We start from the raw sequence: 19,424 nt of genomic DNA, 5'->3' as shown, positions 1-19,424 counted from the left end.
CTGGGTGCCCGCCCTGGGGGTTGGATGCAGGACCTCCAGAGCTGTCCCGGGTGGGTCTGCCTCCAGTGCTCAGCACGGCTCAGAAGTGACCACACCACAGGCTGGGGGGCAGCCTGCAACCGAAGGACCAGAAGGAACAACCTTGGGAGAGCTTAGGGTCTCAATGGTCACCGTGATCCCACCAGGTGCAGCTTTGGCTTAAGGTCCCACTTAAAAAAAACCCTGGTCCTTTTCCCGATTTTTATTTGGTTTTATGGCAACTACTCTAGATCCGTCCAGATTTCCCCAGGAAAGAAACGTCACAGGAGGAAGGACGGGACACAGTTTAGAAGGTGAGGCCACAGCCCGCGAGGCCGCAGGGGGCACAGCCTGCGTTGTCTGAATTCTTGGGGTCGGAGCACTCACACCTGGGGGATGAGAGGAGCCGAGTTCTGGTCTCCAGGGCGAGTGGGGGGCAGGCGAGCCTGAGGCTGCCGCAGCAGGTGCCCAGGACGTGCAGGGCCCACGGCCGACCCAGGAGCAGTGGGAACACTGAGCGCCACTGGACGCAGATGCCTGGGGACGCGCGGGGGTGGGGAGCCGGGGTTGGGGCGGAACAAGTCACTGGCGTGGGCCCTTCCTTCAAACAGGGAGCCCAGGAGCTTCCGAACTGGAAGGGACCTTGTCAAATGCGGGTCCTCACGCATGCTGACCATGCCCCCAGAAGCCCCCGGCCACGTCCTCCCCCAGACGCAGGGACGGAGTCCGGCCGGCCCCGATTTTCCCCCGCAGGCACCAGTGCCCGTGGAGGCTGCCCTGGGCGGGCCCCGGGGCCTCAGCACAGGGCCCTCCACCACTCACGCAGGTGCAGCACATGAACACGATGAGGAAGGACTCCAGCACGCCGGCCGCCCCCACGATCCACGTCAGCCGCAGGAAGAGGATCACCCCGAGGATGTTCTGGAGGCAGGGCAGGTAGACACCAATGAAGGTTCCCATGCGCGGGCTCTGAAAGAGAGCACAGCGATTCCAGGGGGGCCAGCCACGGCAGGCGCCCGCGCACAGCGCACACTGAAGGGAGGCCGCACAGGCTGCACGGCTGGGGGAAGCCAGGCCACCCCTGGAAGGGAGGCTTTGGGAGGAATCCTCAAGAGGGCGGGCTCGGGAGGACCTGAGACCACGTCGCTGCCAGGGAGCAGGGAGGCACCACGAGGACAGCCACGGCAACATCGGCGAAGCTGAGAGCAGGACGAGCCAGGCCCTGTCCAGCGGGCGGGCGGCAGCTCAGGGTTCCGAAGGCCCAGGCGGCCACTGACGCAGGCGGGAGATGGGCGGCTGCCCCCTAACCACGCCGAAGTCCCCGCAAAGCCAAGTCCCGTAAAGTCAGCAGTGCCTCAATCAAACCCGCCGGAAAGTTCCGACGGGACACGCGGCTGCGTGAGCCCGGGGGACAATCTCCGGGGTGACCGAGGACGCAACGCTGGGAGGTGCCTGACGGGGTGTTCTCTGAAATCCTGGAGGCCACCAGGGCTCAGCACACCAGCCGGGCGGGCAGGCGGCCGGCAACCAGGCCAGAAGCCAGCACAGAGGGCAGACCCCACTGGGGTCCCAGCCCATCCTGTCCCACAGCTGGCCTGACACTGTGGTCAGGGGCACACTCGAGATCTCGAGACTGACTGAAAACAATGCTCAACGGGAAAATATCTCAAACTCAGGTGAATAAAAGAATCCACACAACTGGGGAAGATTTGCTTTAGAAACATTTGCTGCGAGTAGAGGGGCTGCAGACAAGGGCCCGGGAGGTCAAGGGCCCAGGCGGCGGCTCTGCTGACCTGCACCCACATTCAGGGAGGTGGGGGGCTTCTCAGGGTCCAAGGACTGGCGTGCACCCAGGAACGCCTGTCCCCGTGAGCCGGGACGGGTCAGGGCCACAGGGCCCCGTGGGATTCCCAGGAAAAGACTCTGAGGTACAGCGGGTCCCTGGGTCTGGATGCCTGGGACACTCAGCTCCCTTTTAACGCGGGGCCTGTGTGGCGCCCCCAGCCCACACACTGCCCACCCACAGGGCCCCCGGAGTGGTCACAGGGCCGGCGGAGAGCACCCCAGGGACTTCCCCGTTGTGTGAAAGGGGACAGTGGTGCCAGGCAGGGCGCGGCTTCTCGTTCACGGTTCGATTAACGCGCCAGGCAGCCAGCCCCAGCTGCTGCAGGGTGTCCACTGATGTCCTGCCGGCAGTGGCCAGGCAGACCCCGAGTCACCCAGGAAGGGTAGGACGGGCCTCCCACTCTCTGCTAAAGGCAGCTTTGACGATCAGCCCGGCTGCACGTGAGGTCCAGAGCCCTGGAAATGGCGCCCTGCAGGGGGGCTGGGTCTCTGGACACACCCTCCTGTACCCAGGGAGACACAGTGGACAGTAAGGGCAGTCCCCACACCCCGAGGACCTAGTCAGTCCCCAGTGGGGTGGATGATTCATCCCAACCAGAACCCGTCCACCTGTCTACAGGACAGCTGTGCTGGATCACTCCTGCGATGGCAGGGGACAGAGGCCAGGCAGCGCCCCTGCCTCAGGGACAGGACCTCCCAGGTCCTGATCTGGCCATGGGTCACAGGGAAGGACGTGCTGGGCTGCGCCAGACAGCGGGGGCCAGCAGGGGACACCGAGGGGACAGCGGGGGCCAGCGGGGGCCAGCGGGGGGCCAGCAGGGGGCCAGCGGGGGCCACAGTGGGCTCCACGAGGCAAGCAGAGCTGGGCCAACCACAGGAAAGCCTGGTCCTGCTGCCAACAGATGGCACCCTGGGACAAGCTCCAGTGGACAGAAAGACGGACAGTCCTGTGCCGATCGCACAGAAAGGCCTGTGGCGCCCACTCCCACAGCAACCACAACGGTCACCTTCCCACACGGTGTCACCGGGGACCGCTGTCCCCACTGTCCTCTGCCCCAGGAGGGCGGCCAGGGCAAGGCTGGGCCGGGAAGCCCTCACACCCCACGTCTACCGCTCTGCACGAACGCACGACAAACACCCTGAGTGTCAAGGAAAAGCAGGACCCATCCTGCTGCATTTCCCGCACCAAGCCCCCTCTGTGGCCAGACTTCCTGACAGCCGAGGTCAGGCTGCACACAGGTGCTCGGGCAGCAGGCAGGCCTCCGTGCACACAGGGGGCCTGGCACCCCGGCCGCGTGGCTGGTGCCAGGCAGGGTGGACGCAGAGGGGGAAGGGGCGGCCACCAGGAAAGCCAGGCCTTCCACCGGCTTCCACACCCCCACACCCAGCTGGCAGGAACCCCGCAGGAACGCCGACCCCCTTGCGGGGCCAGGCACTCCCCATGCTGCCTTCGTCCTACTCACGGCAGAGAGGGCCAGTTTCCACCCTTAACTGAGCCATGTGCAGGAGAGGAAAGGGGTCATGTTTAGCTGGGACTTGGGGAATGCCCCAGGGCGGGGGACGGCAGGGGGACGGGGACGGGGGCCTGGGGGGACGGGGACGGGGCCTGGACGGCGGGGATGGGCGCACCTTGACCTCACGCCTCTTGCTGTCATCCTCATGCTCTTCATGCTCCACAACACCCTGGCTCAGGTTGGTGTAGTTCGCCAGCTTGTTGAGCAGTGAGGACACCATGGGGTTGCTGTCCATTTCCTCCTGTTTGGGGCCAAGACATGGCTAGTCACCTGGATCCCCAAACCCACTGGAGCAATACCCCGCGGAGCTCCCAGCGTTTCTAGCTCCAGATCCGAGGTCCACGGGGCTGCGATGGGCCCACATCACCCGACACATGCACACGGGGCAGAGGTCAGGGGTTGGGGCAGAGCTCGGGGCTCCCGGCCACCCAGTAGGGGTCCAGGCTTTCCCAGATGGCCCCTCCCAAGAAGGTGGCGGCCAAGGAGGCTCCCCCCGTGCACGGCGTACAGGCAGGCAGGCAGCCCTCCACCCGACCCCCAGGTCTCGGGGCCACAGCCCCCATGCCGTGTCCGCTGAAGTCACGGCCCTCGTGCGTCTTGTAGGGGGAAGTACAAGTCACCTCAAAAAGCGCCATGTTCTTCCCTTCAAAGCTCTCCTGCTCCACCTCCGTGTGGTTGATGAACGGGCTGCTCTCTCGCGGGTTTCCATCTCCTGGAGGGGAACCCGCTCAGGTGAGTCTTAGAAGTGGCTTGAACAGGACCGGTGCCCCTGGAGGCCCATGAGTCCCCTGGGGCCTGGGGGGATCCCTGTGGAACACCAGGACCCTTGGCTCCGCCCAGCCAGGCGTGGGGCAGCGGGGGAGGCCGCTGGGCTCCAAGAACACAGACATGCGTGTCACCTGCAGATGTCACCGTGCCTGGGACCCCCTCGAGCAACACTCCTCAAGGTCGCGGCCCTGGCTGCTGGGATAGCTGTTTGTGCCTAAGCAGCCCAGCCCTCCCCGCCTCAGTTTCCCCACCTATGAGACAAGACTCAGGAACACAGAGTGGGGGCAGGTAACAGGTGGAGCTGATGGGGCAGGACGGGAAGGGCTGCCATGCCCAGGGCAAGCGGAGGCTAGGTGCAGGGCGGAGCGGCCTCCGCGAATGCAGAGGGGTCCAGGGCCCCATCCCTGCCGACCTGGGGTCCAGGCCAGCAAGTCAGACCCTAGTGTCCCCCCCGATACCAGACCCCCACACAGGGAAGTTACACCATCCTGTGTGCCAGGCCCAGGTCTGGCACGTTCCGGCCCTTGCACCACCACCGCCCCCTCGGCAGGGAGGACCCCACCCCCCACACACTGACAGGCAGGACCCCCACCTCCGACTGTGCTTCCCCAGCAAGTCAAGCGCAGCCCCCACTGACTCTCATCAGGACCCAAGCTGGATGCCAGGACTGGGGGTGGCTAACACAACACCCTGGACCCCCAGCAGGACGCTCCCCAGCACCCGGACGGCGGCCTGACCGCAGGGAGATAGTCCACCTTGCGGGAGCTGCACCTTGCGGCCTTGGCGCCCCCACAAAAGCCCTGGGGCTGGGCCGAGGCGAGGCTGGAGGAGGGCAGCAGCCCACACGCGGGCGGGTGGGGGTGTGCCCGGGGGCTGGTGACCTCTGACCTTTGTTCCCTGAAGCCAGGGTCCCGGCCCCAGCCCGTTACCTCCCCCAGGCCCCCCCACCATTCTGCATCCCCTCAACCCTCCACCAAGAGCCTGGACGCAGCACAGCTGCCACCCTAGTGACCACGTCAGAGAGGAAGGAGGTGACCTCCGTGTGGGCAGGGGTCACGCCAGGCCCTTGGCCAGTAAGCCAGGGATGGCCACCACTTCTCCCTATTTCTCCGACAGGCCTTACGAAGAACGCACACGCCCAACACACGAAACATGTCAACCTCACGTGTGATGTGTTCACAGAGCACGACTTCACCCCATCCTGGGCAAGAGCGCAGAGGCCGGGACGCAGGGGAGGGCAGGCGCTCCGGTCCCGGCAGTGCGGCTGCTGAGGTGGTTCCAGGCCAGCACGGGCTTTCAGATGCCACAGCCACGTCTGCGGACCCCCCAAAGTTAGCCAGGCACCTCCAGACCAAGACGCCCTGCGCTCGTTAGAACAGAAAACACCCTCTGCCCCCGCGTGGCCCACTCCCGGGCACTGCGGTTTAGATGCGGCTCGGTACCCCATAAAGCCCTGCGCGTATTTCAACGCCGGGCTACGGCGGACACAAACGAAGCCCACGGGATGTCAGGAGAAAAGCAGGAACCAGAATGTGTCCTATCACGGGGGTTCAGCCTCCGAGAAGCACGCAGCGCCCAGCCCCTGGTGCCGGGCTCACGGGCAGCACTGGCACCATCTGCAGGGGGTCAGGTGAGGGCGCCCCACGGGCGGCCACCCACTCGGGAACTTCAAGTCCCAAGCTGCCGCCCTCAGGTCCTGCGGCGCCTCCCCGGGACACACATCTGGACAGACCCCGCCGCGGCCTGGCCAGAACAGTTCCTAACAGGAAAGCGTGCTCACACTAGGCCGCGCAGAAGAGTGACGCCACCAGGTCACGGAGGAGCACAAAGTACTCAGGTCCCAATCCAGTCCCAGACCCTGAGACCGGGCACCCGATCCCGGGCTCCAAATCCAAGCGGAGGGAAAAGCCACAAGCCCTGGGTGACAGGAGCCCCAGCTCAGCCCCATCTCTTCAGGGACGGTGATGCCGCCCCACACGCAGAAGCCACGGACGGGGTCAGGTGAGGTGAGCAGCCCGGGGGCCGCGCCCCCTCACCGGCACCCACTCGCGTCCCCCCAACACCGTCCCCACCAGGGAGTCACCACCCCCAAGCGGGGGGCTCCTGCCTGGACGTCCAGAGTCAGGAGGCCGCAGCAGGGAAGGCAGCACGGGCTGCAAGCGGTGTGAACGTGGACGACCTCCTCCCGGGTCCGTTCCTGATTAGGGAGGCAGAGACCCTCGAGCCCACCAGCACCAGCTCAGGCCACCTGGTGTTCTGACCTATGACCCAAGGCCACACCGGAAGGCTCCCTAGCAAGGAGACTCCAGGACCCTGGCGCTGGGAGAACTCACAGCAGGTCCTGTTGGTCCAACTTCGTAATAATCCCCAAAATCGCCTCGTGAGCGAGGAGGCTTGCATCATGGTTCCCGTGAGGAATAACCATGGGGACCACGGGTGCAAGAGGGTCACCTGCGGGCACTGCGCTTGCGTCTGGGCTGCATGGTCCCCGACCTGAAGGGTCACTGGTAAGACCTGTCATCTGCCGGGATTTGGTCCCCATCCTGCCCGGCCGCTCGGGGGTGAGGGTGGGGAGGTCCCCAGTGGCGGCTCAAGAGACAAGGGGGGGCAATAGTGGGCCTCCATGGGCACAGTAAAGAACCCCTCCTCACCCCCAGTCAGCTGAGCAGTCCCCGAAATCCAGGCAGACCCTGGTCCTGAATGGCACACCCAGCTGCACAAGGCCCCCAGACCCTCAGGGTCCCAGCCCATGGCACCCGACCTCCCACACCACCACAGCCGTCGCTCACCCGCGTGGTCTGCAGTCTGCACCATGCGGCCTCTTCCGGACCTCAGCCCCCTGCGCTCGTCCGGGGAGCGCCTCCCTGCTCGGTTTCCGAAACCGCGCCCTGTGTTTCCCACCCTTAGAAACAAATGAGGATGGACAAAACACAAACGACCATATTTCAACTGGACACCACAATCACCCCAAGCAGGGATCAAGGAAACGGCCCAAGTACTGAGACTAAATCCTGCACTGAAGACCCGGAAAACTGGGGACCCTGGGAGGCGGTGCCCTTTCCAGAGATTCGGGTGAGCACTCCTAAAACCAGCGTGAGTCTGCGAGCGCACCATGCGCATCCGAGCGTCACGTGAGTGCGCCCTCGCTGCTGGGACAGGCGGTTGGGGGCGGGCTCGGCTCTACCCACACAAACCTGGGCAGAGGGCAGCCAGGCCCCGCCAGGCCCCGCCGCGTCCTCTGCCAGGACCATGAGGAGGGACAGCCGCACACACAAGGCGTCGGGCCGGCCGGGGGGCCCACCCGTGCGCGGCACGAGGTCACAGGACTCGTCCCCACACCGTCTGCGGCAAGCTCCTCTCCCACTTCCTGCCACAGGGAGCCCGCATCGGGCTCGCCTGCACGTCTAAGGACAGAAAACACTCGCCTCCCGTTTACAGAAATCATTTTAAAACCTGTTTGTTATAAATGCCCGTCTGCCACGATGTCACAACTCAGCTGAGCCCCGAGATCCCTTCGGAGCAAGACACAGCGACCCAGAGCGCGTTGAAGCCAGAGCAGGGCGCGCTCAGCACCCCAGGGGCAGGGGGCCAAGGCGGGTAGCACTGCGGGGGCGGGGCTCATGCGCCGAATCCCAGATACCAGCAGCGCCCGGCCTGGCGCTGGGTTTGCAGCTGTGGGGGTCCCGCCGCACGGCTGGCTGTGGACTCCAGGTGCTCCCAAGCCAGACCTGCTTTTCCGTGACCAGGCAGCCCCTTCCCAGAACGGCACACTGAAGGGCCCCCTGGCAGCACACGGCCCACGCTCCCCCACCACCCCACGGCCACGGGCCCTCTGAGCACGCAGGTCCCGAGCCCACAGCCTCAGGAGGAAGCAAAGCCAGAGAAACTGCCACAGGCCAAGGTGCCACGTGGACTCCTGGGGCAGAAGAGACACAGGGAGGACTCGGGGTGCAGGCCACGCGGGGCTGGGGAGCGTGGCCGCAAGTCCAGAGCTGTGCCAAACATAAAGCTCACCCAGTAAATGAAGAGGTAATTTTTATCTCAAAGAAACCACAAAGAGAAAACTTAAGAACTGAGGCCTGGAAGACACAGGCAGGCAGGCGCCCTTCATGAACGCGGGTGCGTGTGCGTCCACATAACCACCACATGAAGCGATTCAGGCAAGAATCCACTCTGTAGCTGCTGGGTGAGAGGCAGAGGGGGTGGGTCCCCACAGCCTCAGTACAAAGGGGAGGTGTCCGGTACCAGGGTCGCCTGGGGTCACCTGGGCAGTGAGACAGTGACAGGACACCCCATGGCATTCCTGCTATGAAGCATTTCTCCTGAAAACCACCCCAGAAAAAACGGCCACGTATAAATTCTGTAGCATTTTACAAGACTCCTGACCCACATCCTCCAAGCATGCCGATAGCAGGACAGACGTGGAGGAAGGTTCCAGACACGGGACCAGCAGGCTTCCTCCGTGAAGGCCACACTGCCATCACAAGCACTTGGAGCACCAAGACCACATGTGAACAAGCCCAACAGCAGGGCCATATGCCAATAAAACTTTATTGACAAAAAGCAGGCAGCCAGACCTTGGCTTGCAGAGCCCAGCAGCAGGTTCTCAACACACAGCTGTTTGCCGCCATTCTCCGGGAGGCCACGAAGCAGGGAAGTGGCCGTCCTTCCGCCGTCCTTCCTCCACCTGCCCTGCGTGTTCCCAGCCTCAGTAGCTGTCTCTGCTCTGCCCCATCTCACAGCAGGGCAGATCAGCCTGTTTAAAGACCCCAGCTCAGAGACATCTGTGGAAACCAGGGCCTCACAGGGGAGCACTCCTCTCTGTACCCCGAAGGGGCCGCAGTGACCACACACAGCTGCTGGTCTCCCCGGGTCCTAAGGGAAGGCCCAGCAGCACACCTTCTGCACCTGTTCACAGGGCACACCGGTGAGCAGGCCCCATCCAGGCCCTGGACCCAGAGGCCATGGTCGGGCCCTCCCAGGACAGACCAGACGTGTGGCGTCTGCTGGGCCAGAACCAAGGTTTCAGGAAGGACTGGAGCCCAGAAGGGGCACAGGTGGGCATGGGGTGTGAGGCCCTGGCCGTCACTGTCGTCCTTGTCCCCGCGAGGGCTGCTTCACCTTGCTGCCCCATTACAAAATGTTCAACACACGTTCTGTGAAAGCCACAGCCCCCCAGTGTGGGGCACACATCCAAGCAGGGCTCTGCCAGACGCCTCTCCGAGCTTACAGCAGCCACCAAGGCTGTGTCCCTGACCCCGCTGGGACACAGAGCCCGGGAAGCCCCCCATCAGTTCTGACCTCCACTTCTGACCCCACCGAACACCAACGTAACCCCGAGGTCCGTGAACGTTAGATGTGACCAGGGACGAGGTCATTCTGGCAGACTGCGCCCCCTCCCCCAAGCCTAACTGGGTTACTCCCCAGACTCCAGGCTCGCTCGCTGCACAGCCCGGCTCTGTGGCCCCGGAAGAAGTGCATGCACCCCCATCATGCCCAAGCAAACACAGCAGAGCCTAATGCGGGGTGGGCGGCAAGGCCCCGGGGGAGAGAGGCGGGGGCTCATGGAGGCAGGGAGGCGACCGCGGACCTGGATGCCTGCTCAGAGCCCAGGATCCTGCAGAGGGCCGCGACCCCGTGTGGCCCCAGGCTGGCCCCAGGCACACCCGACCCCGGCCCCTTCTCAGGTTACAGCATCCATCAGCTCATTTCGCCTCCTCCGGAGTGTGCCAGACATCACTCCCCAGCTCCCTCCGCTTCTGCATGTGTAACTGGGATGTTACCGACCTTCCCCCAAGAATGGCTCCCGAGGTGGGCCACCCCTCTCCCTGCCCCCCAGCAGGACGGCGTCCCCTCGGGGGACCCCCCGGTGCAGCCCCAGCAGCCAGATCTCTTTGACGCGGTTACGGCAGGATCCCTGACAGTGGACTCGTGACCCCCGGCCCCCGCCACCCCCCAGTGCTTCACATCCAGGACCTCCGTTGCAATCTGAAATCCGGGCCAGTGGGACTTGCCCTGCGGGGGCTGGGACACCGGCGCTCTGCATTCAGGCCGGGAAACCAGGACCAGGCTCGAGGTCAGAGTCCCCATGACTTTCACAGCAAATTTCTGTCTAACACAGAAACACTGTGTTGCAATCAGAGGAAGTATCAGGAGGACAAACCCTCGGGACCCCCACGCCAGAGACGGCCGCTAACACCTCGCAGCATCCTCTGCGGGGAGGATGGACTAGCCTTTCCCGTCCTGGGTCTCCGGGAACGCGGAAGGAAGGATGTCTTGGGAGCGTGCCTGCCCCACTAGGAAGCAGAGGGCCTCAGGCCAGCGGGAACATGGACGCCCTTGCTGCCCGCCCGGCACTGGCCCATCCCAGGGCCTCCTTGGTGCCCACTGAGGGCACCCGCCCGGGCCTGCGGGGCCACCACTGGGGTCACAGGGAAGGGACAGATGCCAGAGTCACCTTTCCCGAGTTCCACGTCGGCACATTAAGCCTGGTTACCTTTGCCCCCACATCCAGCACGCTCCCCAAACACAAGGCCCTGTATGTTAAGGCCACGCCACACGTCTGCTCTGCTCTGGGGTCCCTGATGCAGGATGGAGGCATGACTTCCCTAACGCCGGGGTCCACCCACGAGTGACGTCCACGTGTGCGTGGCATCCACGGAGCCCAGCACCCCGGAGGCGGCATGTCCAGCCCGCAGAGGCAGTTGGGCCTGCTTACCGCTCCAAGAGGCCCCCCTCAAGGACAGAGCCTCACCGTAAAGCATCAGAAGCATCCTGACCCATCGCTCCTGTGACACCAGGTGTGACCCGAAACCAGCCGACCCCCACGAGCAGCCTCGTGGCTGGAGGGCAGCGTGGCCTCGGGTTCCAAGTCCAGCCGCATCCAGGTGCATCCCACCCCCCCCACCGACCAGCACAACCCACGAGGCTCCCCCCCATCTTCCACTTGCCCCACGCTTCCAGGGGGAAGGTTCCCTTGGAAAACACCTCAGGGACCTTTGGGGAGAAGGGGTCAGGAAGGTTTTGGACACTGGAAAAACACAGCCACCTTCCAACCTAAACCAAGGCCACCACGGCAACTCACGACTGCCACTCAAAGGGCCCTTGGTCCCCAAGACTAGGCAGAGACCCCACGTGCAGCACGTTTTCTTTAAATCTGACTTGGTCCAGAAAAGAGGGGACGTCCCAGGGGACACGCAGCTACTGAGGGGCAGCAACACAGAAACACTACCTGGAAAATCCCGGCTGGCTAGACACGCGTGTGCATTCACACTGCACAGGCGTGTGCACGCAGATACACGCACACACGCTCACGTTTCCTCCCACGTGAGCACACGGGGCATCTCTGGGGACCCGCGCTCTGAAGGCCTCACCAGCCTCTCTCCCTAAAGGGTGTGCCCCCGCGTGGGAAACGGGGGGACCCCCACCCCCCGTCAGTCCCTCGTCTGTGCCCATTCTGCTCTGACCTCTCCCACAACCTCTCCACTTTTCCCACATCAGGACCTGGAGTTGGCGAGCTGGGACCCAAGGAGGGGCGGCGAGAGTCCGCCAGGGACACCGAGCCCTCACCGGCCTCCTGGGGCGGCTCCTGTTACCCACACCGGCTCCCGTCTGGCGGCGACAGAGACCCTGTGGCAGAGGGAGGAGGAAACCCAAGACTGACCGGCAGCTCCTCCGATTTCGGCCCCACTCGATCCCTCCCCAGTGACTGTCCAGCCTCCCCAGGAACCAGTCGGCCCACAGGCGCCGCAGCCAGAGGGAGCGGGGACGGCAGGGCCACCTCTGGGCCAGGCCAGCTCCTGGATGGGGAAACTGAGGCACAAGGCGCCCTCCTCAGGGTCCCGCCGCACCCTGGGAGCGGGATGGCCAGTGCCCACAGGGGAAGCCCCCACTCATGCCAGCGCACGGCTACCCCCACCTCGTGGGCAGCGCCAGGCCATGGCCACTGAATGGACACAGGCTCAGCTTCCTGCTGTGCAGACAGCCCAGAGCAGCTCCTGCTTCGCGAAATCGAAAGCAACCCTAAGTGGCAAACAGGCCAAGGCCGTGCGCTCTTCTCCCCCACACGGAGACGCACGCAGCCGAGAGCCACACCGGCTGACCACGCCCCGGGACGCCCGCCTTGGCGACCTAGCCCAGACCACACAGGACTCAGGACAGCACCTCAGCCTCCTCCCCCAATTGTTCCCCAGGAAGAAACCACCCAAGAACTGAAAGGAAACACGCCCAAGGCGCCCCAGGGCTCCAGAGCCTGCAGAGGCCCAGGCCAAGGCCCCAGCACCTACCCCCCACCAGGGACGCAGCCTTGCAGACCACCCCCGTCCCCCCAGGACACAGGGGCCCCACGGTTGGGGCCCGTCCACCCGCCCCATCCACCCCCCCAGGACACAGGGGCCGCGTGGTTGGGGCCTCTCACCGGGACTCGTGGCAGGAGGCTCAAGGACCCACGTGACAATAACATGGACACACGAGCTGGGGTGCAGACAGGACAGCCGTGTGGGGACCTCACTTCGTCTGTCCCTGGTCTTGGTCCTGCTGGAGCTGCCAGGCTTCTCTGCACAGACCAGCGCTCTCTCTGGAGAGGGACCTTCCCTTTCTCCTGAGGGAAGGGTATTAACTGTCTGTGCTTTCTTCACCACCACTGGCCCAGGGTCCCCCGCAGGGGCCCACAGCTGGCGGCCTGACAGCCTGTAAGGCCCCAGGCCCCAACCCCGCCCCACTGAGCCCCCCACCCCACAGCAGAGGGGTCTTCCTCCCGCCTCCCCCGCGGGCTCGCACCCCAGAGCCGCGGGGAGACGCCTGCCCTGCCCAGCACAGCGCTGGCCACGGCACCAGGGGACGCGGCCCCGAGGAGCGCTCGGCTGGCTAAGCCCGCCAGATGGAAGGCGCCTGGCCTGGCCCCGCCATCGGGAGTTAATACCTAACGTCAAACTTTGCCCCCCGGGCACACATCTGCAGCAGCTGACACGGAATTCACGTCCCAACGTGGGGGGCAGCAGGAGGCCCCCACACAGGCCGGCAGCATGCACGCAACCAGCAGACCGCAGGCCCAACGTCCATGGCCTCCCCACCTGCCGGCCAGTGCCCCACAGGTACCCTGGTGAGCAGCCCAGGGAAGGTGTCCCTGGCCCCAGGTCACCCATCCCGATGCAGGAGCCTGGGCCAACCCGGGAGCCACGAGGCTGGTGACCCTGACAGAGGGGGCTCCAGCGGGCTGGGGGGGGGGACGGTCACCCGCAGCTCGGACCCACTCCGGCCACCCTGTGGGACACTGACCTGCAGCAAAGATGACCCCGGAGTCAGCCACCTTCCCGGCTCCCGTGTGGCCTCAGCCCTGACCAGGTCTGTGCTCACACGGGGCCCACACCCCTCTCTACAGTGCCTCCCAGAACTCCGTCCATATCCCTAGAGACACACAGTGAGCCTGCCACACACCTCTAAGTAGGAAATATTTGGGGCCATTTACTTGAAACACCCTGAAATCTGCGTGAGCCTCAACCACAGAGGGGGAGGCATGGGCCATGCCACATGGCTCCCAGACCCTCGGCAAGGGTGAGAAGGGGGCTCCCGCTTTCCGACAGTGTCCACAACACCCACAACACACCGGCCCCACTGAGGCACGGGCAGCGACGGGGGGTCCACAGGCCCACCAGGCCCCAGCGCAGAGAGGGGGTGAAGGTGTCCAAGGACACACGGCACAGAAGCCCCCCGAGCCCACTCCTCCCTGCGAACAGGCTCGGGAGCCCAGCTGAGCCCACGGCCCAGCGGCCCGGGAGCTGCACACCCCACACCGCACGCGCTCCTCCAGCCACCACCCCCGCCCCGCCGGCCCTTCCACGGAATTCCCCTGGGCCATCTCAGTGTCCCGTGGCTGCAAACCCTGACTCATCGCGCCTCTCTGTCTGGGGCCAGGCTCACCCCCCAGACCGCTGCTTTTCGCGTTCAGCCGGGGGCTGCACTGTGGGGGGCAGGCTGCTGGTCCGCATCACCCTCAGCCGGCCACAGGCCCCCGTGCCCGTCACCGGAGAGCGCTGAGGGGCAGAGGGTCAGTCTGCGGGGTCAGCTGCTCCCTGCTCCCGGCCCAGCCCACCTTATGAACAGCAGCTGGTGGGTGGCGGGTTCACCAGGACGGGCCAGTTCCAGCCTCCAGGGCGCCCCCAGCCCCACGGGGAGACTGCAGCTCACACCCCACGGCCAGGGACATCAGAACGGAAGGGCCCCGACGCCCACGGTCTCCGCATGGAGGGGCCTGGCCCTCCTGGCCACTCTCGCCGCTGGCACCACCATGCCCAGCACCCAAGCGCCCCTCCCGTGAGGCCACGCCAGCAGCCAGCAGCTCATGGCGCCCCAACCTCCCCAGGGCACCGTACATCACGCGCCGGTCCCACAGCCGCTGCGCGCCCACAAGGGGAGCACAGCCCGGTCTGCTCGCCGACGCACCGCAGGCCGTGATGGAGCGGGGGGGCGCACACACACTGTCTCCCAGGACGGACGGCAGCTGCCGGTGACGGGCACCCAGCGGACCCCTTGGGCGGCTGCCACGGGAGCCAGACCCTCAGAGGCGTCCCTCGTGCCCGGACTCATGGCTCACACCCCCCCTTCCCCAAGCAGTGACGCCGCTGTGTCCACAGCTCAGATACCTGCTCCAGCTCAGCGAGTACAAACTGAGAGGGTCTGAGAACTTTCCAGAACACAGACCTAGATCTAGGTAGCAAGGCCCCTGGTACCGGTCACGGGAACAGCTCTCAGATCAGAGGCACAGGCGTGTCTCACCGCTGCCCCACAGCCGGCGGGCACCCCGGAGGTGCACCTCCAGCCCCTCCACGAGCCGGGGTCCGCTGGGGGCCGAGGGAAGGAACAGCCAGCACCACGTGACCAAGCCCCTGTACCCACCTCCATGTTTACGCACACAAACGTGCCCACGTGCCCAGAGACCACATGTACACATGCAAACACGCACACCCCCAGACCCGTGTGCACATATGCAGACATGCACACACCCACATACAGTAAGACCCACATGTGCACATACAAACATGCACACAAGGCTCACGTGTGTGCACACAAACATCACGTGTGCGCAGACACAACATGCACACACACATGGGCTCAGTGGGGGGACTTATTCAAGAAAAGGGCCTGTCCCCTGAAGACCATCTGGGAACCTCAACAGGTGCACAGAGGCTGTGTGAGCAAGCACTCGGCCGCACACGCTACTCGGTGAGCTTCCCCTCTTTGCTCCCCATACACAGAACTGTGTGTGGTGGCCCTGCCCCCCACCCGGGGTCTAACACCGTGACATCTCCCTGAACAACACGGGGACTGCTAACAGCCACTCCCCAAGACGGTGGTCGGAGGCGCTGTCAACAGGACAGCCGCATGGCTTGTCTTTTCTGCTCAGACGGCCGCCATGACGCTGTCCTTCCGTCCTGAAACCCCGCGTCCTCGCCCAGCAGAACCAAACCTGGAAGCCCTGTTGTCCTCACTCCTTGACCACGCTGTTCCAGGAACCCCCACCCAACCCATCAGCAGCCACTCGCCAACAGAAACGTTGCTTGAGGTCTGGGGTCATGGCCTCAGAGTGCGGACCACTGCCGATGGCCAGCCCGCCACACGCCCTGGCAGAGCGTGGGTGACGCTGCCCGGGACCATCCGGGTGAGTGCCTCCGGGAAGCACAGTACCCCCCACCTCTTAGCGGGTGGGGAAGAGACCCCTGGGTGCCCAACAGGAGCTGAGCTGCAGAGCGGAAGTCACCGAGACAAGGAGGCTGGACAGTCTCAGCCAGGGACGGGGACACAGGGCAGCCGTCCAGTCAGCCCTCGCCCTCCACGGGCTGAGCCCGACCTCCGTGGGGGCCCATAGCCTGTGGCCATGCCTCACATGTGCACCTGCCTGACCCAGGGCCCCCCCAAGGCCCAGGAGGGGCTCCACCCAGGCCCAACAGCCACATGGGTTCCCTGAAGTCGGTAAAAACCCCACACTTGGAACTTAGGAAAGCACCCCACTCCTCGCCACCTCCCCTGAGAGGTATTTCACCAACAAACACCAGAGAGACACACAGTCCATCCTGCCCACTTGCAATCTCCAATCACAAGAAAACACAGAATAAATGTCCTGACGAGGCACTGGACCCTCGGCAAGACAAACTGTCATTCCAGAACACACCCCCACCTCACTGGCAGAGGGTGGGGAGGGTCCAAAGCAGGATGCTGATCCTGGCCTCCACTTCCCGTGCCAACCCTCCCTGGGCCCAGGCCTCCCCGGAGCACCACCCGGGTCAAGAGCCCCGTCCCCCTGGCTCTAAAGCACCCACCACAGGCCTACTTGGAGGGGCAGGGCCGGGGGCAACGCGGCAGGGGGGTTAAGGTCAGTGCTTGGCTTCCTCCGGCCTGCGCACTGAAGGCCTGGGCAGGGGGGCGGACAGGACCCGGCCTCAGGAGGCATTGGACACCAGCATCTGCCTGGGGTGCATGGAACAGCAGTCTGGGTGCACTCAGGTTCCCTCCAGCCCTGGGTCACAGCTCACTGGGCCTCACCGAGGCAGGGCAGACCCCACGGTCCCGCTGAGCTCTGCCAGGCCACTCCTCCCAGCCTGCCAGTCACTCAGCACACCCTGGGCCCTCAACCTACAGGGTCTCAGGCCTCCTCTTACCAGACAGCCCAGGGCTTCCAGAAACACCCCAGGAGGGTCTCCCCAGCCTTGCTTTACCACCACGGGGAGGTCCACCCAGAAAGCCGGGAAATTCCCCGGGGGACTGGCCTGAGTGCCAGCAATCCTGTGATGGGGCCAGACGTGGCCACTGCTGGGACCTCGGGGTGTGCACCCTGCACCCTGGCCCGCAAAGTGGGCCTTCAGGAGGGGCTCCAGTCTGGCCTTCCCAGCTCGCTAAGGACCTTCCCTGACAGCCCCCTCATCAGGCTGATGACACAGTGCCGGTCACACGTTACCTCTGAGCACCAACTGCACTCCAGAACCTCATGTGAAACATCAAAGCCCGCCGTAGCAGAATCCCCAAAGACAAGCACACAGTAACACGCGGGGGACGCTACCCTGTCTCTTTCCGTGGGAAAAGCAAGAGTGTAGAGCACAAAATGTCAAAGACCCAGGTACCTTCTGTGCTGGCTCAGCTCAGATGGCAAGCTTCATTACAAGGTGAGCACAAAGCCCACGTCCGCGTGAGGTCACGCGAGGCGCTGAGATTCCTGGCGAGCCCTTGGCAGGAAGGGAAGGGGACAAAGGCTGAGACCGTGGGCAGCACTCAGTGAGGGCAGGCGGGGTCTCAAGACCCGGCCCCCCACCAGCCCTGATGGGTAAGACGCCCAGCCCTCCTGGCAGCTGCAGTACCTGGCTCTTGAGCCCACGGGCCCAAGACCACCGTGTGGAGCTCCTAAATGGAGGGACAAGGAAACGAGCAGGAAGAAAATTACCCCGGCTTCAAAACAAGACACACTCCAAGTCTGGAAAGAAAGGACCACAGTCCACCCAAGAAGGGGCCAGCGGATGGGGAGCGGGACATGCAGGCATGGAGGCTCCCCTGGAAATGCGATGCACTTCTGGTGGCCGCTAGGACATGGCTCACCCAGGGGGACGATGCCAGAGTGCACTCAGAACCAAGGAGAGGCTGGGTGCACAGACCCTGCCTTAACCTGACACCTAGTCTGCAACCCTCGAGCCAGGAGGAGGCCACGACCTGTCCCAGGCCCCAGGACACACACAGGAAAGCTGGACAGGGGCCTCACCCCGCAGATGGGAGGGACACCTAGGGAGGGGGTGCACCTGATGGTGGGTGCTCTCACAAGGTGCCTGGCCTGGCCCCAGGGGTCTGGGCCACCAGGAGCAGGGAGCCTCTACCCAAACGCAGTGGAGTGAGACCCGCCGCTGTGGACTGTTCTCGGAGGATCCCCCAATTCTTGAGGATACCTACTGAGGGCGACCCATTCATCCACTCCAGGGAACCTGGGGTTTGGAGCCTGGAGGACAGAGGGAGCAGGCGTGGGGGATCCCCCCAAGAGAAAGTGAAAGCGCTAGACGCCTCCGGAGTCCAGAAACAAAGAGGGTATGGGAGAGCCGGGGACAGAGCACAGCTCTGCTGGGATGGGGCGGCGCCTCCCCCAGCCCCGCTGGGCACCAGCCGACCTTCCTGCGGATGACCCCACAAAAGAGCGGGTTCGTGGGCAATCAGGCGGCGCACAGACCTGGCCTCTCAGCCGCGCTTATCGGACCAGAGGCCCTTTGCCCCAGCACGCAAGAGCAAAGGCAACAGGAAGGAAGCAGGAAGGCACTCTGGCGGCCCTACCGGGACCGCCCGGGACCTGGGGGCCCTGGATGTTCTCACGGAGGCGGAGGCCCCTCCCCGTTTCCATAGCTACCCCGGGCGTCCCACCCCAGCTCCTGTCCCACCCAGAGTGCGGGAGAGAAGGTGCTTCCAGTGTCCCAGTGGGGGTGGGCCAGGCACGGAGCAGCCAAGCTGAGCCCACAGCCCCTGGGAGTACTGGGCGCGGCAGGAGCCCTGCGTCCCCGGGATAAGCCTGGTGAGGGGAGTTTGCAGGCTGGAGGGGTGCGGGGGGCTCAAGAGGGGGTCGTGGGAGGCGAGACGTAGTGGTGAGGGAGAGGAACGGTTGGGGGGACCCCGGAGGGAAGGGATTGGGGAGAGTGGGTGGAAAGCAGCCTGCCTCGGGCCGACCTCGCTGCGTCCCCCTCCTCTAGACTCCTCCCGGGTCGCCCTCGGCCTCCTCCGGGGCCGCCCCTCCTCCCGGCCGTCCCCGGGCCCCGCGCAGCCCGGCTCCGCCTTTGTCCGGCGGGCAGGTGCGGCCGCGCTCACCCGGGCTCTGGCAGTCGGGCTCGCCCTCGGGGGGGCCCGGCGCCTCGGTCCCCTCGGCCCCCTCGGCCGCCTCGGCCCCCTCGGCTGCCTCGTCCTGGCCGCCGTCCGCCCTCGCCTCCACGGGCACCACAGTGAAGTTGGTGGGCATGGCGCTCCGGTCTCCGCTCCGGCCCGCGCTCTGCCGACGCGCCGCGGGACTTGGGCGCAGGGGCGGGGTCCGCGCGGTCCGCCCCCGGTCTGGCTCGCCCCGCCCCTGACCACGTGACCTCACCTGCCGTCCCTTCGGCCTCCGGAAAAGTTTGCGCTCAGCGGGGCGGGGCGGGGCGGGGCGGGACGGGGCGGGGCGCCTTCCTCGGAGGTCCCCTCCCCCAGCCTGCCCTCCGGGACCGACCGCGCGCCCAGGGCGCCCCCTCCCCCAGCGTCACCCGGCCCGCCCGAGCAGGCCTTTGCCCGCCC

At 65.3% G+C, this 19,424-nt stretch overlaps 1 protein-coding gene across 3 annotated transcripts in view; it reads right to left on the bottom strand.

The window, feature by feature from the left end:
• Positions 1–19,189, bottom strand: part of SLC12A7 (solute carrier family 12 member 7) — a 40,683-nt gene extending 21,494 nt beyond the window's left edge. For 2 of the 3 annotated variants that reach the window (XM_044917016.1, XM_044917017.1), the window contains exons 1-4: positions 18,969–19,189; positions 3,998–4,089; positions 3,493–3,618; positions 841–987 (exon numbers count right to left, since the gene is read on the bottom strand). In XM_044917016.1, coding sequence (XP_044772951.1) covers positions 841–987; positions 3,493–3,618; positions 3,998–4,089; positions 18,969–19,116 — 513 coding nt within the window. In that variant the 5' untranslated portion in view covers positions 19,117–19,189. The remainder of the gene's footprint in view (positions 1–840; positions 988–3,492; positions 3,619–3,997; positions 4,090–18,968) is intronic. The other variant, XM_044917018.1, reaches the window with a different exon arrangement.
• Between the last annotated feature and the right edge of the window lie 235 nt (positions 19,190–19,424).

Source organism: Neomonachus schauinslandi, chromosome 7 (genome assembly GCF_002201575.2).
Source record: "Neomonachus schauinslandi chromosome 7, ASM220157v2, whole genome shotgun sequence".
Lineage (NCBI taxonomy): Eukaryota > Metazoa > Chordata > Mammalia > Carnivora > Phocidae > Neomonachus > Neomonachus schauinslandi.
The sequence above is the reverse complement of the archived record's forward strand: the minus strand, read 5'-3'. Positions and strand labels throughout refer to the sequence as shown.